The sequence below is a fragment of the Hyla sarda genome, chromosome 1 (assembly GCF_029499605.1).
Source record: "Hyla sarda isolate aHylSar1 chromosome 1, aHylSar1.hap1, whole genome shotgun sequence".
Lineage (NCBI taxonomy): Eukaryota > Metazoa > Chordata > Amphibia > Anura > Hylidae > Hyla > Hyla sarda.
This window is the reverse complement of record NC_079189.1, coordinates 49,897,734-49,920,071: the sequence shown is the minus strand read 5'-3', so window position 1 is coordinate 49,920,071 and position 22,338 is coordinate 49,897,734. Positions and strand designations below refer to the sequence as shown.

The 22,338-nt window shown below is 43.2% G+C and overlaps 1 protein-coding gene across 12 annotated transcripts in view; it reads right to left on the bottom strand.

Annotated features, from left to right (window-relative positions):
- GRK4 (G protein-coupled receptor kinase 4) overlaps nt 1–22,338 on the bottom strand; it is a 304,831-nt gene that overhangs the window by 31,462 nt on the left and 251,031 nt on the right. For all 12 annotated transcript variants that reach the window (XM_056555006.1, XM_056555016.1, XM_056555011.1 and 9 more), the window contains 3 exons: nt 17,005–17,097; nt 11,806–11,869; nt 11,583–11,723 (listed from right to left, as the gene is read on the bottom strand). In XM_056555006.1, coding sequence (XP_056410981.1) covers nt 11,583–11,723; nt 11,806–11,869; nt 17,005–17,097 — 298 coding nt within the window. The remainder of the gene's footprint in view (nt 1–11,582; nt 11,724–11,805; nt 11,870–17,004; nt 17,098–22,338) is intronic.

Genomic DNA, 22,338 nt, shown 5'->3' with positions numbered 1-22,338 from the left:
TTTAAAAATGCATAATACAATGTTTCCCTCCTCTGCAGTATGGCTCTTTTGTCATGAATCTTTAAGCACAATGGATAATGGCCAGCATTTCATGGTTCGCTGTTATCTCCCATGTGACTCTTACATAATGCATGGGTCTCTGGCATGCTACTCTGGGGTCCAGTCTGATGGAGAATGGACCTCCAGTATAAAAGCTGCCTAGTACAATCTGCTTCTAGACAAGAACATAAGCACTGGGCCCCTATAGCAATTATTTGTAGGGGCCTTACTTGTTCTCACCTACAGGTAGTAGTAGCCTATGATTATCATGACCATATAATACAGATTTCCCCCAACTCTTTTAGCCTTCTACAGAGGTGGAACTATAGGGGGTGTAATTGCATTTGGGCCCAGGTGCCAGCCAGAGGCGTAGCGTGGGGGGTGCAGGGAGGGCCGGCCGCACCGGGCATAACATCTGGGGGGGCGCGCTCGCACTCGCAGCTCTCTGCCCCTGCCTGGCTCACTCACTCTCTCTGCAGGGCTGGCTGTGCGAATCCGAGCCGGGTGGCCACCCACTGTGGAGGCAGTGGCGGATCCGGGGGGGGGGCAACGGGGCAATTGCTGTCCCGCTCCACCACCCCTTTCTCACGCCCGTCACCTTGCTATCACACGCCGTGGCTGCTCCATTCCTGCAGTCAGTGTGAGCCAATCACGGCAGGCCGGCGCGATGACATCACATGAGCCCTTCACATATAATGCCCCCTGTCCTGCCCCCTCAGGGGGCATTATATGTGAGGGGCACATGTCAGGGGGCATTATATGTGGGGGCAAATGACAGGGGGGCATTATATGTGAGGGGCACATGTCAGGGGGCATTATATGTGGGGGCAAATGAAAGGGGGGCATTATATGTGAGGGGCACATGTCAGGGGGCAATGTATGTGGGGGCACATGACAGGGGCCCCCTGTCATGTGCCCATATAATGCACATATAATGCCCCCCTGACATTTGTCGCTTACTTATAATACCCCCCTGTCATTTGCCCCCACATATAATGCCCCCTGACATGTGCCCCTCACATATAATGCCCCCTGACATGTGCCCATATAATGCACATATAATGCCTCCCTGACATTTGCCGCTTACTTATAATACCCAAAGTCATGTGCCTTGGATCATCTCCAGGGTATGGTTCCATTTTGATGTTTAGTTTTTGTTCTTGATATTTTTTGTGGTTTACGATGGTTGTGAGACGACATATAATAGCGCGGCCCATGCCAGGTTACTACATTTGTAGATTTGTATTCATAGACCTGCTGAAAATGTGGAGAATGTGTAATGCATGTTCGCACTCAATCCAAAGTGTTTGAAAATAAACTTGTATTTAGATGCGTTTTACTTTAATTACATCATTATTTTCATAACAAACAATACATGTGCTTAGGGGGTAAGGGTTTCTTTAACTAATCTAGTGGAAGAGACTCGAGTGCTAAAATCCACGGGTTAGGGGGCCCAAATTATTTGCCTTGCCCCGGGTGCTGACAACACACGCTACGCCACTGGTGCCAGCAAAGCCCCCCCCCCCCCAAAAAAAAACTCTTTCCCATAGGAGACCAGTACTATAGAAAAAAGTTGTATAGAGAATCCACATTCTGGATGGAGCTTTTTTTATGGATAGACTAGCAGAGTACCTGATGTCAGCTGGCTTTACTACCTAAACAGGTGTTTCCCAACCAGGGTGCCTCCAGCTGTTGCAAAACTATAACTCCCAGCAGGCCCAGACAGCCGTTGGCTGTCCGGGCCTGCTGGGAGTTGTAGTTTTGCAACAGCTGGAGGCACCCTGGTTGGGAAACACTGACCTAAACCTTGTTAGAGAGGAAAAGCAACAATGATTGTTTTGTCCTCATATCCCGACCTCATGATGTCCTTGTCCTCATATCTCAATCTCATATCTTGTCCTCATATCCTGTCCTTATGACTATATTGTCCTCATATTGACATCCTATCCTGATCCCATCTCCCATCCTCTTGATGCTCGTCCTCATACAGACCTCATATCTCGTCCTCACATCCCGACCTCATAACCCATCCCCCTTGACGCTCTTGTCCTCATACCAACCTCATATCCCTCTATCTCGTCCCCTGCATTACCTGCCCCTTCCTGTCGGACTGTCGGCAGGATTTGTAAAAGTCCTGGGCAATCTATACAGCAGTGTTTCCCAACCAGTGTGCCTCCAGCTGTTGCAAAACTACAACTCCCAGCATGCCCCGACAGCCTTTGGCTGTCTGGGTATTCTGGGAGTTGTAGTTTTGCAACGGCTGGAGGCACACTGGTTGGGAAACACTGCTCTACAGCCTGAGTGTATATATATATATATATATATATATATATATATACATACACACAAGCATATATATATATATATATATATATATATATATATATATATACACACACACACAAGCATATATATATATATATATATATATATATATATATATATACACACACACACACACACACACACACACACACACACACAAGCATATATATATATATATATATATATATATATATATATATATATATACACACACACACACACACAAGCATATATATATATATATATATATATATATATATATATATATATACACACACACACACACACACAAGCATATATATATATATATATATATATATATATATATATACACACACACACACACACACACACACAAGCATATATATATACATACACACACACACACACGTTATGGGGGATATTTATCAAAACCTGTGCAAAGGAAAAGTTGCCCATAGCAACCAATCAGATCGCTTCTTTCATTTTGCAGAGGCCTTGTTAAAAATGAAAGAAGTGATCTGATTGGTTGCTATGGGCAACTGGGAAACTTTTCCTCTGGACAGGTTTTAATAAATCTCCCCCATAAGCCTAGTCTTGATGCCTAGTGGTTCTTTTATATACTGTGATCCCTCAATTTACAATGGCCTCAACATACGATAGTTTCAACATACAATGGTCTTTTCTGGTCCATTGTTACTTGAAACCAGACTCAACATACAATAATACAGACAGTCCAGATCTGGGAAATGTGTCAATGGCCGGAAGATCTGACCAATCAGAAAGGACATGCACTGGTAAAACCCCTGTATTACTGAAGTGTATGCACTGACTGGCTGTCTGGTAGCGCCCCCCTACAGTACAGGGAGGTATTACATGTTCTGTACACTTTACCTGTGCCAGGGTTAGCTGCTCCTTTGGACACCAGGTGAGGGCGGCTCCATTTTACCTTTCTGGGACATTGTGTGTACTGTACAGGACCCTGAAGAAGCTCCTGTCCTCTACATAGACAGTGATTACAGCTCCCAGCAGATCTTTCTTACTTTTATATGTAAGAATTTGCTTTATCTATATTAGTTATCTACTTATTTATCTTTAATCCTCACTTTTTCCTATTTTTGGATGACATTTTGGTGGCTTCAGAACCAATTACCAGGTTTCCATAGAGTTATGGTCTCGACATACAATGGTTTCAACATACAATGGTCGTCCTGGAATCAATTAATATTGTAACTTGAGGGACTCCTGTATAGGCCATTGTGTCCTGTATTGTTTGTTATTGCACTCTGTTTTTGCCTTTTTTATTGTCTTTATGCTCACAATGCATAATGTCATATACTGTTTGTACATTGTATGCCGTATGTGTGTTACACTTTAAAAAAAAACAAAAACAAAAAAAACGCTTTATAGTTGTGGGTCCTGTTACATATTCTGCATTGGGGCCTGGCATCTTCAGGTTATTCCTCTGGCCTTCTATAGAATTCTTCTTTCTGCTTACTTCTCATGCTTTCTCTGGCACCACATCATCTGCTTACCCTGTGGCATGAAACCTGTGTCTCCAATGTCCTATCATAACATGTAGAGCCAGCATTAAGGGACTGCCATCACAACATCATCATCAAAGAACAGTGTTTCCCAACCAGCGTGGCTCCAGCTGTTGCAAAACTACAACTCCCAGAATGCCTAGACAGACGCAGGCTGTCTGGACATGCTGGAAATTGTAGCTTTGCAACAGCTGGGGGCCCACTGGTTGGAAAACACTGTCCTAGAAGTTAACTGTGCCTGCTGAGACTTGTAGTTCCAAAACTGTCCACACAGATATTCTGTTACTGTTGTAGTAAGTGGACAGTATACATAATAACACAATGAGGTGTTGTGAAACAGGATGCCAACAGCATTGTAGTCCGCACATTCAATTCTTGTGAGGCACAATTAAAAATAGAAGGGCACATGTGTAGATGTAAACTAGTCTCCTGCCAAAGGGATAACAACCACTTAAAGGGGTACTCCCGTGGAAAACTTTTTTTTTTTTATCAACTGGTGCCAGAAAGTTAAACAGATTTGTAAATTACATCTATTAAAAAATCTTAATCCTTCCAGTACTTATTAGCTGCTGAATACTACAGAGGAAACTCTTTTCTTTTTGGAACACAGAGCTTTCTGCTGACATCATAACCACAGTGCTCTCTGCTGACATCTCTGTCCATTTTAGGAATTGTCCAGAGTAGGAGAAAATCCCCATTGAAAACATATGCTGTTCTGGACAGTTCCTAAAATGGACAGAGATGTCAGCAGAGAGCACTGTGGTCATGATGTCAGCAGAGAGCTCTGTGTTCCAAAAAGAAAATAATTTCCTCTGTAGTATTCAGCAGCTAATAGATACTGGAACGATTAAGATTTTTTTAATAGAAGTAATTTACAAATCTGTTTAACATTCTGGCACCAGTTGATTTAAAAAAAAAAAAAAAAGTTTTCCACCGGAGTACCCCTTTAAGTAGGCAGTGACAGCTAGCAATGGGGCCAGTACAGCTTTTAGTCTGATTACAACTGACTTATAAATCATTACCTGCAATGTCTAATGCAGTGTTTCCCAATTAGTGCGCCTCCAGCTGTTGCAAAACTACAACTCCAAGCATGCCCGGACAGCCGAAGGCTGAGTTGTAGATTTAAAACAGCTGGAGGCACACTGGTTGGGAAACACTGGTTTAATAAAAGCCTTGGGTAATTTGGTAATAAGCACTGAAGGGAAGCAGCTAAGCCCAGCACCCAGATGATTCAGTCAAGTGTCATAGGCACGTAATGCAGCGGCAAGCTGCATACCAGACCACCACAACTAAACCATCAGTGAGAACCGTCAAAGAGCCAAATAAGTAATGGAGGTTAGGAATCTTGCAGAAAAATGGTCAGGAATACAGATAAAAGGTGAAAAACTGATGAGCACTGCTCCCCCATACCATGGCCCAGCAAAGCAAGCAGTGATGCATACAGTGTACGCATTGCCGCTCACCATGACAAGTTATAATTCCTTTCTTTATATAGGGCCAGTATATTCCACACAACTGTACGGAGCTTATCACTATTTAAATTGGTCTCTGTCCCCATTGGGGCTCACCTATAATCATTTTTTGGAGTGTGGGGAGAAACCAACGCAAAAACGGGGAGAACATATAAACCTATTGATGATGTTGTCCCTGGTGGACCACTGCAAGTCAAAAGTGATTGTCCCATACAATGGCTAAAATATGTATTCATGCTCAGTGTGATTGTTTGTCATTCATTACTGGTGATATAGGTCCTGCATAAATGTCCATCGGTATGCATGACTTTTTATTCCATTACCCTTATCTGTGTTAGTTTAACATTCCAAAGAATCCATCCTGTTTGATCAAACGACCAGGAGACGACAGTCTAAGCTATTGAATCCAGTGGCCAGTTGGGAGAATCGACATAACTGTGCCAATTAATGGACACTGTTTGCCTGGATGGTAAATTTGACCCCTTCACCAGCCAAACACACTCGAAGACCTGGTGTCAATAGATAAAAGAGAGGAATGGGAAGTAGCCCCCTGTGAAAATGCCATGTCCTCCAATATTAAATATGGGGATCAGGGAAGTAGGTCTAAAGCCCCTTTCTTATACGGTTAGATTCTCCATCATACTACCTTTAAAATGAGTCCTCACATGACCCTTGTGTATTGATCCCTGCCCGAACTGTATGCACTGGGTAAATCATACACAATAAGGGGGTAAGGTGCCCCTAGAAAGAGGATTTGATGGAGAACCCAAATATAAGAAAATTATGTGGGTGCCTGGCCCATGATAGAAGATAGAGGACATAAGGAAGTGGACAACTCTCTCTCTCCTCTCTCCTTCTTGACCAGCCCAGGGGCTGAACATAGAGTAGAGGGATCACCTGTCCACAGCAGGGTATAAAACTACAGACCTGGGGGGGGGGCTGGATGCCTTTGCATGGGGGACAAGATCTAATTTTGGATGCCAGATGCCATTTTCTACCAGACCCCATGGAATAGAACTCTGTAACTTTTTGTAAGTAAGGATTCTAGTTTTTTCCCATTTATTTTTATTTTCTGTGTGGTGAAACTTAGTCTTGTTAATATCATTTTTTGTATGTACTGTGAATATTTTTTCTTTCATAATAAATCATTCATTTATTAAGTCCCGCCTCATGTCTGGTAAAACGGACGTACATTGTCTGTGAAGAGAGTTAAGTTATAGTCTTGAATTTACTTATCTGTTCTTTTGGTATACTACTGGGGATAGTAGACTGGATTGATAGCTTCCTGTCGCCTTGAAATTGACAGGTGGTGGCAGCGATACCTTTAATTTGGGTGGTATGAGGGGGATTTTTTATCATTATTTTCAGTCTAGCCTTGACAAATGGTGATTTTATAGATAACCCTACCATCCGCTCGTGTCGGTTCTTGACAGTGCTTACTACCGAGCCATCAGGGTGCTAAAGTAATGCATAAACTGTATGCATTGCTGCTCAGTACTGTATAGGACAGTGATGGCGAACCTATGGCACGCGTGCCACAGGTTGTGCGCAGAGCCCCCTCTGTGGGCACGCGGCCATAGTTCGCCATCAGCCCATTCAGGACATCCCTGTGTCCCGAAAGATCTTTTCGGGACACAAGGATGTCCCGGTTACCTTTTTGCGACCCCGCGTTAACTTTAAAAACATAGGGGCCGCTGGGAGGTAGCGCACGCAGGGATGTCAGTAGCGTCCCGTGCGTGCGCTCATAGCAGAGCAGAGCGGAGCAGCGAGCAGGAGGAGGATGCGCGCACATAGTATGTTGCCTGCACGTCATCTTCAGTGCTCCAACCACCGATCCTCCAGTCCCAGGACCTACTGCTATGGCCTGTAGGCCATAGCAGTAGATTGTGACCCCTGACCGGAGGAGCGATGGACGGAGCACTAAAGTGGGGCAGTACACAGGCATACAGCCTCCAGCCATACACTGTATATGGCTGAAGGCTGTATGTCTGTGGGGGAACTATACTGCCAACCTAATGTGGGGGAACTATACTGCCAACCTAATGTGGGGAAACTATACTGCCAACCTAATGTGGGGAAACTATACTGCCAACCTAATGTGGGGGAACTATACTGCCAACCTAATGTGGGGGGAACTATACTGCCAACCTAATGTGGGGGGAACTATACCGCCAACCTAATGTGGGAGAACTATACTGCACCTAATGTGGGAGAACTATACTGCACCTAATGTGGGGGGGACTTATACTGCCAGCCTAATGTGGGGGAACTGTGCTGCCAATCTAATGTGGGGGAACTACAACCTAATGTGGGGGAACTATAAACTATCAATAAAAAAAAAAAAAAAAAAAAGTTGTTGTGTTCTTTTAAAACAAAAGATGTTAATTAGTTATGGCAACTGTATGAGTTATTTTTTCTAAACTTAAACCTCAGTATTCTGATTTAATTGCGGTGCTGGCACTTTGAGGGGAAAAAAATGGCGTGCATTACGGTTTGGGCACTCGGGATCAAATAGGTTCGTCATCACTGGTATAGGAGCATGGAGTCAGGCGAAAGACATAAGCGCCTGCGCCTGTATGAATATTCTGTGGCCCGCTAAATGTATACTTATTTTATATGCATCAACGTATAACACTGTATGCATCGCTGCTCACTTTACATTCACATTGCGTGTGAGTAGCCCCCAGGCAATGACAACCTATGGCTCTGATCAGTGCACTAGTGATCCCAATAGTGCAGGATCTTGTAACATCCCTCTATGACACGTCACCGGATGTTTTAGGGTAGATTTAGTCTCATTACCGCCCTAAGTGGCCTGTTACTTGCAGAAATTAGAATAAAAGTATACATTACAGCACATTATGGCTAACGTTATCAATTAGCATCAATTATTGAAGGCAGGTTTTTTTTTATTTTCCCCCCAATAGAATTTTATCATAGCCAAAGGAAGTCTGATCAATATTTAACTTAGTTTGGACAAATCTCCAGCACTCAGCCTATTGATTGTTTCCTGGGAGGTGGAATGCTGTGCGCTGGCTGTGCCCAGAGTGCTGGGGGGGGGGGGGGGGGTGATGGGAGCGAGCGTATGAAAGCACAGACACGTGAAGGACATTGCACTGTTCTGCAGAGTGGGTCATCGATCTGCTGACCCTTCTTTCCAGCCAGTAGACTAGTGTTTCCCAACCAGCATGCCTCCAGTTGTTGCAAAACTACAACTCCCAGCATGACCGGACAGCCAACGGCTGTCCGGGCATGCTGGGAGTTGTAGTTTTGCAGCAGCTGGAGGCACCCTGGTTGAGAAACACTGCAGTAGACACTGGGAAAATAAACGATGGAAAGATGAACCAATAAGTTCTGTATGCATAGAAATGCAGGAAAATGAAGTAGTAGTGGTCAACACTATGATCTTCCGTAATATCACCTATATATAGTGCAGCCCTGCATTTTAGGGGAACTATGCACATATACATGCATAATGCATAGTACTGTGTTAGTGTATTACAATCTCTTTAATGTACACTGATTTTATTAGTATTATGCATAGTACTGTGTTAGTGTATTACAATCTCTTTAATGTACCCCGATTTTATTAATATTATGCATGGTACTGTGTTATACAGTCTCTATGGACACTTTGCACACATAAGTGTATTATGCATCGATGCCCATAAAGACTGTAAAACACCAACATAGTATGATGCATACTACACTTATGTTTTCTCTTTAGACACTGTATAAAACAGTAATATGCATAATACACTTTTAAAAGCAGGGGGCATATAGGGTGCAACACCAACACAGTTCCAATACTTAAAGGGGTTATCCAGGAAAAAACTTGAGATATATATATATATATATATATATATATATATCTCAACTGGTTCCAGAAAGTTAAACAGATTTCTAAATTACTTCAATTAAAAAATCTTGATCCTTTCAGTACTTATGAGCTGCTGAAGTTGAGTTGTTCTTTTCTGTCTAAGTGCTCACTGATGACACCTGTCTCGGGAACTGCCCAGTTTAGAAGCAAATCCCCATAGCAAACCTGAGCAGTTCCTGAGACAAGCAGAGATGTCAGCAGAGAGCACTGTTGTCAGACAGAAAAGAACAACTCAACTCCAGCAGCTGGTAATTATTGAAAGGATTAAAAAAAATTAATAGAAGTAATTTACAAATCTGTTTAACTTTCTGGAGCCAGTTGATATAAAAAAAAAAGTTTTTTTTCCCGGAATACCCCTTTAAGCGTGCAAGGTGCCCATAGAGACTGTATAAAACAGTACTAAGCATCATACATGTATTGCATACATTAATGTAATGGTCCTATACTGTCTCCCGTTTAACATGATTTTTATTGGGTTTCTTCAAGGAATTAAACAAAAGGAACATTTCAACAATTAATTTTTTTTATGTAATATAGAACCAATTAAAGAGGAAATTCTTTTCTTTTTGAAACACAGAGCTCTCTGCTGACATCACTAGCACAGTGCTCTCTGCTGACATCTCTGTCCATTTTAAGAACTGTCCAGAGTAGGAGAAAATCCCCATAGCAAACATATGCTGCTCTGGTCAGTTCCTAAAATGGACAGAGATGTCAGCAGAGAGCACTGTGCTCGTGATATCAGCAGAGAGCACTGTGTTCCAAAAAGAAAAGAATTTCCTCTGTAGTATTCAGCAGCTAATAAGTACTGGAAGGATTAAGATTTTTTTAATAGAAGTAATTTACAAATCTGTTCTGGCACCAGTTGATTTAAAAAAAAAAAAAAAGTTTTCCACCGGAGTACCCCTTTAATATGTATTTGTCCATAAAAAGACAATGTTATTAATAATGCATGTGTTGTAAAAATGTTGCATTATATATATAAACTTATGATAGCATCATTTAGCCTAAAGATACTAAATGTTTAACCTAAAAATTACCAATGTTAATTCGTAGTTCTGAAAGGCTGAAGGATTTATTAAGTATATGAAATTTGAGCTATGTTGTTAATTTCTATATCTATGTGTTGTTGTAACTTACTGGAATCATTTTTTACGGAGTTGTTGTATTTCATCTTATACTGTCTACTGTCCCTATAGGGCCTTTGCACACGTGTTTATTATGCCCAGTACTGTGTTGGTCTTATACACTTTGCACACACTCCCGTATGATGCATAGTACTGTGTTGGTGTTATACAGTCCCTATATAGATTTTGCACACACATGTATTATGCATAGTACTGTGATGCTGTTATACTGTCTCTATGGGCACATTGCACATGTGTATTTTGTATGGTACTGTGTTGATGAGTTGAGCAGTTTACTATCAACTAACGTTAAAAACATAACCTGACCTTCTTTGGTTTAAATAAAAAAAAATAAAAAAAAGGAATCAGTATCTATAAATATTTTTTAAAGTTTAAGAAATAATTATTTTTCAAGATCTCTGCTTGTTGTCAGTAGCCAGAAAAGTTACAATTTACATAGAGGAGGCTAAAAACCCATCACACCTAATGATTGTCAAAGCTGAGAGTTTGCTTCAATGTATCCAGTGTAGAATGGGCTTTCATTTAACACCTCATTTTTGCTGTATGTCACAGTATACATGGGCATAGCAGCAATAAAAAATCCTGCAAAAAATATGTTCGGAAAACGGTGCACGTGTAGTCACTAGTCCAGTCCATTACAGTCCAGTACACCGCGGTATACCATGTTTATACCTTTTTGCCAGTACGCCGCTCTATACAAGTTAGGCTGCGTTCACGTCACGATTTCTCCATCCGACTTGAGTAAACGATTTTATAACTTGAAATAGTATATAAAGTCGGATCCATTGACATCCATTAAAAAACGGATCCATTGCACACATCCGATTTGATCCGCATCCGATTTCACACGATTTTTGTTCAGGTCTGAAATCGTGGTCAAACCCGATTTCAGACCCGAAAAAAAAATCGTGTGAAATCGGATGCGGATCAAATCGGATGTGTGTAATGGATCCGATTTTTTTAATGGATGTCAATGGATCCGACTTTATATACGATTTCATACGATTTTAAGTTAGAAAATCGCGTACTCAAGTCGGATGGAGAAATCGTGATGTGAACGCAGCCTTACATATAACAAAAAGACTTTTACGTTGCAGGATATGAAGATATTTGACATATCTGAAAACTAAGTAGAGGTAAGGATCAGAAACAATAACCAGCAGGAAATAAGGATGGTTACTGGGATGTTGATACTTACTACAAAATGACTATTTACTTTTTCTAAAATCTGCTTTTCATTTAATGCCATGGATTCCCCTTTCCTCTTTTTTATCCTTTTCTTTTCCAGCTTTTTACAGGCGTACATCTTCCCAGTGGCTCGTACTTGGCAGGCACACACCTGGCAAAAAAACACCGAAACCCCAGTCATGATGGGTCAACAAAGAAAGTGATACGACGATACTGGAGAGTCATGTACTCACCTCACCAAATCCACCTTTCCCCAGCACCCGGTAATGCCGGAATGTGTTCTTTGTGGCTGGTTGCCTGAAATACAACAAGATGACAGATACAGCTTAGGACCATTTTTGGGGGGAAAACTACTTGATAATGCAAAGAAATAGCTGAAACAAAGATGCCTAAGGGGGTGACTGCTTATAACATAAGGGGTTTATCACGGCGGTGGCATGGATGTTGTGAAAGCATAAAATGCATAAAAAGTGCTTAGACAGCACTGGGTTAAGATGTCCTATCCAGTATCATAGTATATCAAACAGGGCCATTAGGTCAACTGGATCACACAGCCAGAAAAGATCTATGGAGGCCCAAAACTAAACACAAGTGCAGACCTTAAGAATATATATATATATATATATATATATATATATATATAGATATAGATATATATATATATATATATAGATATATTTAGTGTTTGCTTAGTGAAGCATTGGCTATTATTAGGAAATAATGTAGAGGTTCTTGTGTATGCCTTGTGCTTACCTGTTTTAGCTGATGTGGGGAAGGCATGGGTTTTTAGCCATACTGATTACAAATCCAGTCCTGAAATTATTTTCTAGTGCTGCCTACATTTCCCATGAATCCTCTGGCTTTGCAGAGAGAGTGTGTGTGGAGTTGGATCACTGCACCTGTTCATCTAATACACAATGGCCCTCATTTACTAAGAGTGTTGTGTAGGTTTCTTTGTGGGTTTTAATTCCCTACAATTTATTTTCCACGGTATTTACTAAGGTTTCCCTACAGTTTCCATTTTCCCTACATTTTGCTTTTTTTTTACACATGCTCTGATCTGTAGGGTTTTCCTCAGCTCTAATCCACCACATTTTATGTGGAAACCTTAGTAAATATGTTGGGATTTTGTGAAAATGTCGGGAACACGCCCCTTTTCTGTGACCACGCCCCATTTTCCCAACAGCCACGCCCCTTTTCAGGTTTTCTTAGCAAAATGGAGAGTTAGTTGGGTTTTTTCGGGGTTGCAATTGTAAATGAGGGCCAGTGTTTCCCAACCAGGATCTGGGCCAGCTCTGTGAATAGGAAAAATAGGCAGCCGCCTAGAGCACCCTCTAGATGGGGGCACTGCCCTGCCTGCCGCAAGAAAGTTAGACAACCAGCCTCCTAACTACTCACTCGGCTAGCAGCATGAGGAGGTGGTTTGTTACAGTGTGTCAACCCAGTAGTAAGAAGATTACATGAGGAGGAGGTTTGTTTCAATGTGTCACCCCAGTAGTAAGGAGATTACATGAGGAGGAGGTTTGCTTCAATGTGTCACCCCAGTAGTAAGAAGATTACATGAGGAGGAGGTTTGTTTCAATGTGCCACCCCAGTAGTAAGCTAATTACATGAGGTGGGGGCTTATTAAAGTGTGTCACCCCGGTAGTAAGGAGATTACATGAGGAGGGGGTTTGTTACAGTGCGTCACCCCAATAGTAAGGAGATTACATGAGGAGGAGGTTTGTTACAGTGTGTCATCCCAGTAGTAAGGAGATTACATGAGGAGATTTGTTATTGTGTGTGTCACCCCAGTAGTAAGGAGATAACATGAGGAGGAGGATTGTTACAGTGCGTCACCCCAGTTGTAAGGAGATTACATGAGGAGGAGGTTTGTTACAGTGTGTCACCCCAGTAGTAAGGAGATTACATGAGGAGGAGGTTTGTTTCAGTGTGTCACCCCAGTAGTAAGGAGATCACATAAGGAGGGGGCTTGTTACAGTGTGTCACCCCAGTAGTAAGGAGATTACATGAGGAGGGGGTTTGTTACAGTGTGTCACCTCAGTAGTAAGCTGGGCGTATCAAAAGGCAGGCCAATGGGCGGAGTCAAGGGGGTGGCAAAATTTGCTTTTGCCTAGAGTGGCAAAAATCCTTGCACCAGCTCTAACCAGGGTCCTGTCCGGGAATGCTGGGAGTTGTAGCCTTGCAACAGCTGGAGGCACCCTGATTGGGAAACACTCATCTAATCAGACTACTAACTGCTGGAGGTGAAGTGAACAGATTAGACTCATGAGTGGTTGGGGTCAATTCACACTACATGCAGTTTTGATGCCCTTAAAGTGTATTTTTTAGAAGATAAAAAAAAATTTGATAATAGGGATAAAAATATAAAATAAATAAAATCCTGTAAATGAATGGAATGCAGCAGTCTGAATAACTATCATTTCGGAATCTCGTAGCAGAGGTATGCTTAAATGACATTCTCTCTGTAATGTGGGCCCCCTCTTCATTATAACCTGGGGCCCTTTCTGTCTATAAACCAGCACTGTACCGCACACGTGACGCCATCGGCCTGAAAATAGTATCTGAGTGCAGCTGTAGGATTCATTGTAGCTTCAAGCAAAACACTATAAAACAATATCTAATCAATAACCTAACTACTTTGTTCCAAGGTCCAGTGCTCTTTATATGAACACATAACCTGGTATTTGCAGCCACTCAGCAAACGCGTCACCTTCTTGCACTGTGAAAACCCATAGAACGGTGTATCAGAGTGGAACAATTAGAAGTTATGGCCAAAGCTCTTATCTAAACTCGCTGCTTGCATTTATTTTATGGCGGTTGCGAGGTATTTTAGGGCACTAAGACAAAGTAGTGGAAGTCACTGATGCAAGGTCTATGAATAACAGGCTGGACGCAGCCACATTTAATGACCGTATAGCAGGGTAAGATTTTCCTTATACCTATTACTTTCCTTTATAATAGGAAGAAAAGAACCTCTGAACTAGGGGAGAATGGAAATATTATTGCCCTTAGTAAGTACCTGTTAACCTCTCAAACCTGGGCAAATTAATGGGCTCCAAAAAGGATAATATGAAGTCCAAGAAATAATGAACAGTATACGTTTGGATGATTTAAAGTCACAATAAGCCAAATGTAACATAAACAGAACTAAATTCCAATATTATGGAAATGGTGACAGCAAAGTGTCTTTAGGAATTTTAGTGCAATAAATGGTTTCTCCTAAAATAACTACTTATCCCCTATCAACCGGATAAGGCAGTGGTCACCAAACTGTGGACCTCCAGATGTGGGAAAAAGCTACAACTCCCAGGATGCTTGGAAAGCCAATGGTATCTGGGAGTTGTAGTCTTGCAACATCTGAATGGCCAACGTTTGGAGACCATTGGGATAAGTGTCTGATCATGGAGTCCCCTGCAACCTTAAAGGGTATTCGCTGATAGACATCTTATCCCTTATCCAAAGGAAAGGAGATAAGATGTCTGATAGCAGGAGTCCCGCTGCTGGGGCCCCCTGTGATCTCCCACAGCACCTGGCGTTATAAACAAACGCTGGGTTTCTGCAGCACTGGTCGTGACGTCACGCCCATGCCCCCTCCATTCATGTCTATGGGACATGAATGGCTGACACGCCCCATCCCATAGACCTGAATGAAGGGGGTGTGGTGTGACGTCACGAGGGGGCATGGCCGTGATATCACGATCACGGCCTCCGCTCCGAGCATTCTGAACAAAATGTTCAAAACGCTGGAGCACCGAAGTACCCCTTTATGAACTCGTCCTGAAGCTCCTGTCAGAATGTAGGGGGCAGTAATGGGGCATACCACCACTCCATTCATGGTCACTGTACTTGGTCATCTCCAGTAGCTCCTTTAGTCAATAAATGGATCCATGGTGCGCATACGTGACCACCACTCATTTCTGACAGAAGCCTCAAGACAAAATTATCAAGATTGTTGGGGGGAAATCCCACGATCAGACGCAATCAGTAGTAACTTTTCCATGAGACGCTCTGCAAGTCACAGAGGTAAATTAAGAAAAGCGACAGACCACAGCGTGAATTACCTGGTCACACAGGAGAGCAAAGGGGACCGAAAGTGGTGTTCAAGTGTTGAGATACCAAATGGGCCACCCGATGCTCGCCTCCTTGATCTGTGATCTTCTGTTGGGTGTCTGCCCATGGTTCATCTAGACATGTGGTTCAGGAACAACCAACAACTATCGCCACATCTTCATGCCCATGGTCATAAACACTCAAGTTTACTCATGACTAACAAATGTTACTTTTAGCTGTGCAAAGGAGACATGGCCACCAGGTGGTACGGCGTTATTGGCCACAATATGTCAGTTGCCAGCTGTGCCAGTATCATTCAGCGTATAGACATAAAAAGCTGCCAGAGAAAAGTTGTATTGAAAAGCACAGACAACTACAATTTTCAATACAAGTGTGGCTGTGGGAAACCAATGTATTTTAATCAAACCTATGCCAAAAGGACACCCCTTTTTTGGTGTTTATTTGTGCATTAATAAGTTGTTTGATCTTCCTAGCATGTGCACTGTCTGTACACAAATGTATATGTTCACTGTCCTGGGTGGGTGGCATTTTCTATTCAGATATTAAAGGGGTACTCCAGGAAACTAAACCCATAGCCCATCCTTTCCCTCTCACCAACCTATTTGTCTAAATATAATTCATTAGCTATATAGAGCAGTTTCCCTCTTTCAGCTGTCACTTACATGCAGGGAGTGAGAGAAAGATGTCATATTCAGATCCTGCTTGTCTTTGTGTAAACCCCTCACTGAGACCTAGCCCCTACCCTCCTGCAAGACAAACACCACGTGATTTCTGGCTTCACAGGCACCCCTCCCCCTCCCTGTGAGAGGACCTTGCAGCAGAGAAGCCCAGTGAAGATTCTCAGTCACAACTCAGCACATAACGCTGCTCTTTTCCTGCTGTAGATCTTATCACTGACTGCTGCCATTCAGAGCATGGCATGATTTATTGCTGGTTGGAAGGATAGTTTAAAAGAAAAGACATGTAGTGTGTGCTGCTGACTGTTTACAACAACACTGCATGCACACAGATAATGAAAGCAATTGGCTGGCTTCTGGGAGTTGTAGTCTGGGCTGCAAGCAAGCAAGAAGGAATAATAAGGAAACTACAGGGGCCACAAGAGCTGCCAAATCCACATGGATAACTACAGGGGACACAGAACAGGTATTGTGGTGGCTTTGGGGCATTTTTATTTTTCCTAACTTCCCCAGAGCACCGCTTTAAGAAGGCAGCAAGGGTTGTGTGGACAAAAAATAAACTTTGGAGAGTAGCTCTTGGCACTGAAAATCTCCAGTTGAACAGCTCTGATATATTAACAAGAACTAAAGTTTAGCTTGTAGTAAAAAGAAGGTGACAAGTTGATACTAGGAGACACTTACCGCTCAAGCCATTTCCACTGTAAGAAACGGGAGAAATACATGCTTTCCTGAAAATCCTCAAATGGTCCACCCCTCAGGTAATCGCGAACCACTCTGCAACAAACAGATATGACGTAATAACAGTATTATCCAAACAGGACATCTAAAATGCATGATAAGTGATATATTCTGTATCAGAAGAAAGAAAAAAAAGAGGGCGCTCTGCATGATTAAAAAAAAAAAAATGCAAAAAGCGGAAGGTAGTACTACTGGTGACCTCCTGGTGCCTTCTTTAAACCTTACAATATATGGATGGAATTTTTGCACTATACAGGACACAAATTTGATACATATATTTTATTATAATCACCCCCCAAAAAATTGGGGAGGGCGGGTGCTCATTATCTTTTTATTTTAATTTTCAATAAAGAACTACCGTATTTATCGGCGTATAACACGCACTTTTTAGGCTAAAATTTTTAGCCTAAAGTCTGTGTGCGTGTTATACGCCGATACACCCTCAGGAAAGGCAGGGGGAGAGAGGCCGTCGCTGCCCGCTTCTCTCCCCCTGCCTTTCCTGGGGTCTAGAGCGCTGCTGTCGGCCCTTTTCACCCCCTGGTTATCGGCGCCGCTGCCCGTTCTGTCCCCCTGACTATCGGTGCCGGCTCCGATTGCCAGGGAGAGAGAAGCGGCGCCGACAGCCAGGGGGAGAGAAGGGGCAGCGGCACCCATTGCCGGCGCCGCTGCCCCGTTGCCTCCCCCCATCCCCGGTGGCATAATTACCTGAGTCCGGTCCGCGCTGCTCCAGGCCTCCGTCGTGCGTCCCCAGCGTCGTTGCTATGCACGGCGCGGCGCTCTGACGTCATGCGCCGCGCCGTTCAGCGCATAGCAATGACGCCGGGGACGCACGACGGAGGCCTGGAGCAGCGCGGACCGGACTCAGGTAATTATGCCACCGGGGATGGGGGGAGGCAACGGGGCAGCGGCGCCGGCAATGGGTGCCGCTGCCCCTTCTCTCCCCCTGGCTGTCGGCGCCGCTTCTCTCTCCCTGGCAATCGGCGCCGGCACTGATAGTCAGGGGGACAGAACGGGCAGCGGCGCCGATAACCAGGGGGTGAAAAGGGCCGACAGCAGCGCTCTAGACCCCAGGAAAGGCAGGGGGAGAGAAGCGGGCAGCGACGGCCTCTCTCCCCCTGCCTTTCCTGGGGGTATATCGGGGTATACATGCGCACACACGCACCCTCATTTTTTCATGGATATTTGGGTAAAAAACTTTTTTTACCCAAATATCCTTGGTAAAATGAGGGTGCGTGTTATAGGCCGGTGCGTGGTATACCCCGATAAATACGGTATGTTCCAATTTTTCTAAAATATGTTTGGCATTGCAATTTTTTTGTGATTATTCTCAGCCCTGTTGCAGTTTGCGTGGTAGATCACAATATTAGTTGATCTACGGGTTCTACATTTTTTGGTGACATTTTATATATTTTATTATGTAAACATGAGCAGCTGCGGGACTCCCACGATCAGGCCTCTTATCCTTTGGATAGGGGATAAGATGTCTAAGCACCGGAGTACCCCTTTAATGTCCCTTTGCTTTGTATGGAGCATGTTGTAGGATAACCCAATTATAGTATGATACAAAATAGTATGATACATGATATGCAGTGATAAAGGCAACTCACATAAGGCAAAAATAATCCCAATAAAAATAGCGCAAAGTACTCTATGATGCGACCATTGTTGTCTTATTGAAACCAGATAAAGACCCCTTGGAGTGCGGCTCCTATAGGTCAATCTCCTTAAATTTGGATTTTAAAATCCTTACCAAAATTCTTGCCAACCGGCTCAATCATATTATTCATGATGACCAAACTGGTTTCATGCCAGGCAAATCTACATCAGACAAATGCATCGAGTCCAAACCACTGTCTAGGTGGGAGGGGCTTTAGGAGGTTACTGGGCCTTTGCGTCGTTAGATGCCGGCAAGGCATTCGATTCTGTAGAATGGGGTTACTTTATTGAGGTCCTCTCTAGATTTGGTTTTGGTCCTAATTTTAAGAAATGAGTCTCCATTCTCTATAGGTATCCCGGGCTCGGGTTCTAGTAAATGGAATTCATTCTCTCCCGTTTGCCTCAGCTGTAGAACGCGGCAGGGGTTCCTGTTTGCAGTGGCAGCTTGATGCTTGTGGTGCAGCTTGGGCAGACTTTTGCCACCTCCTTTAGGCGTGCCCGCATATTGCGGCCTTTTGGAATGAGGTCCTCTGACTTCTTGCCGCTCTTGGACAACCCCCTCCCCCCAATTGACCCTTTGGTATGTATTTTTGGTGTTGTGAATGAAGAAGTGTGGACACACCACACTCGCACCTTCTTACGGGGAACATTGTTTTGTCTAGGAAGGCTGTTGCACTCCAATGGATGGACCCAAAAACCCCTAATATGACTCAGTGGCGGGCGTTGTTTAATGCAGTGATCCCTTTTTCTCATCTAGTGTATAAAAATAGAAAATGCCCAACCAAATGTCTTTTAGTGTGGGGTGCCTGGTGCTCCTCTCCTTTGAACCAATGCTCATATTCCATGACTATGCATAGTAACTCCTAAGAAGCCATTTATATGGAGGTTTCCCTCATTTCTCTATTTATTGCCTTCCCCCTTTTGTTCTGTAATTAATTTGTGTCCATGCCTGTCCGTTATGTGTAATGTCTTTCTCCCCTTTCTCCTCTTGACTTGATCATTTATTGTGATGCGGAGAACTGCTGGAGAGTTTGCTGATATACGATGTGCAGCTGGTATCTTTTCCTATGTTCTTTTGTTGGTATTTACCCCTTTATGTTGTTTCGGTCCATGTGACACTGTTGACCTATTCATGCACCATTACTTTTGTGTGTAGGTGTTGACCGCACCTCTTGCAGTGTATGTATATTTATGCCTTGTTTCTGGCTACTTGGCAGATGGTTGTTAAATCTTCCATAACACGAATAAAAATAAAAAAAAACAGAAAACAGCGCAAAGTATTGAAAATTAAATAAAAATTTTTTTTATCTCGAGTCAGTATGTTGAGATGTAACATTTCTAATAAATGATGATAACATTTATGGCGTCATTATGATAAGAATAATATTAAGTATATTATTATAATAAGTTATTCTTAAAGCAATTTTAAGGATCAGAAAAGTAACAAAAACAGAAACCATGCACCATGTTAACCAGCCAGTGCAAAATGCATCCATAGACATGTGACAAATACAAATATGCCATGACCTAAGCAATGTATGTAAGCAGCAGGAATTATATCTAAACCTATACACTACAATCTGGATCAATATCGTCACTCATAGAAAAGGTCTCAAGTGGAAAACAGCAAACGTAACTGCGAGCAGCGAAAGGACACACATTCCATTCACACAGGAGAACACGTGTAGTCAGGGCCGCTCCAGATTCCTGATAAAAAGGTCACAGGCGGAGGCTAATCATTTATAAACTGGTCCTGCGGAAAACAAGGCTGCCAGGAAAAATCCAGGCTGTGCATATGTATACATACACTCAGCAACATGGAACATACAGGATTACAACCTACATATACTGGAGATTATCACAGTCATCTCTTATACAGTCACTCTGTGTGCTTACCACCTCTGAACAGACAACCATGAGCTTTATACTGAGAACCCTTGCAAAAAGGCAATATGATGTAGTAACGGTATGTCACTAAAGGGGACTTTATATCAAGTGACAATTTATTTCTTGACATAGGTCCAAAATTCTGAACTGTTTAGATTCTGAATACATCTTTCTTGTGGTCAGATGGCTAGGAACAATAAGTGGCAGGGTGCACTCAGCAGGAATAAGAGGAGGCAGGGTATGCTCCGCAGGAAGAAGAGAAGAGAAGGCAGGGTGCGCTTCACAGGAATAAGAGGAGGCAAAGGGTGCTTCACAGGAATAAGAGGAGGTTGAGTGCGCCCAAAGGAATAAAAGCTGGCAAGGCGCGCTCTGCAGAAACAAGGGGAGGCTGGGTGATCTCTGCAGGAAGCAGAGGAGGCAGGGTGCTCTCCCCTGGAACATGAGGAGGCAGCATTTGCTCCAAAGGAGCAAAAGGAGGCAGGGTTTTCTTTGCAGGAACAAGAGGAGGCAGGGTGCACTGCAGGAAGAAGAGGAGGCAAAGAACACAGTGCCGGAAAAAGAGGAGGCAGAGCACACACTGCTTACAGGATTTTTAAAAAAATTGCCGGGGGGGCGCATAACAGCGGCTCGCTGGTGAGGATGTGTTCCCTGTGAGCTCCGTGCCTCCTGCCGGGCTTCAGCCTTAATTAGCGCCAATTGATCGGCTACATAGCGGATACGTACCTGTTGCTCAGATATCAAAGCAGGGCGAGACTTGTCCTGGCACCTCGCAAAGCTCTCTATTTCAAACAATTCTGGACATCTTCAGATCAAGTGGGAGATCCAAGATGGCGCCGACCTCCGCGCACGCTCCCAGCCCGGAGCCCACAGAGTGCATTGCAGACTCAGCTTAACCCAGCTGATTTATTCTGCTCTATCCAGCACATGTTCTGGACTGAACTAGCCCAAGCTGTCACTGATATTATCAAACAAGTAAGTGAACTGGACCAGCGCGTTTCTGACCTGGAGCTGCACACTGATGATATAGCGGAGGCCCTGGACTCTGATCGTCAATCTATGAATGAGCATGCAGACCGGTTGGACCTCCTAGAATTGAAAATAGAGGACCTCGAGAATAGGTCCTGGAGGGCTAACATTAGAATTAGGGGCTTACCTGAGTCTACCACTGACCTGCCTGATGCGGTCACGGAACTTTTCCAGTGCAAAACCTTTTTTTTATATATATATATATCAACTGGCTCCGGAAAGTTAAACAGATTTGTAAATTACTTCTATTAAAAAATCTTAATCCTTCCAATAGTTATTAGCTTCTGAAGTTTTCTGTCTAACTGCTCAATGAGGTTGTCACGTCACGATAGCTGTGCATGATGGGAGAATATCCCCATAGGTACTGCACAGCTCCCGGGACGTGAGTCAACAAAAAGCAGTTAGACAGAAAAAAACAACTCAACTTCAGAAGCTAATAACTATTGGAAGGATTAAGATTTTTTAATAGAAGTAATTTACAAATCTGTTTAACTTTCCGGAGCCAGTTGATATATAAAAAAAAGTTTTGGCCTGGAATACCCCTTTAAATCTAATTTCTATACTGTACACACTCCATCTGAAGCCCTTAACCTGGAAAATATAAAGTTTGAAGACCAAGTGTTCCTCTATCTGCTCGTCAGCCCAGGCTCAAGAGATTCTGGCAACGTGTGGACTATCCTCTTAGATGACACCGTACCCACCAACAGA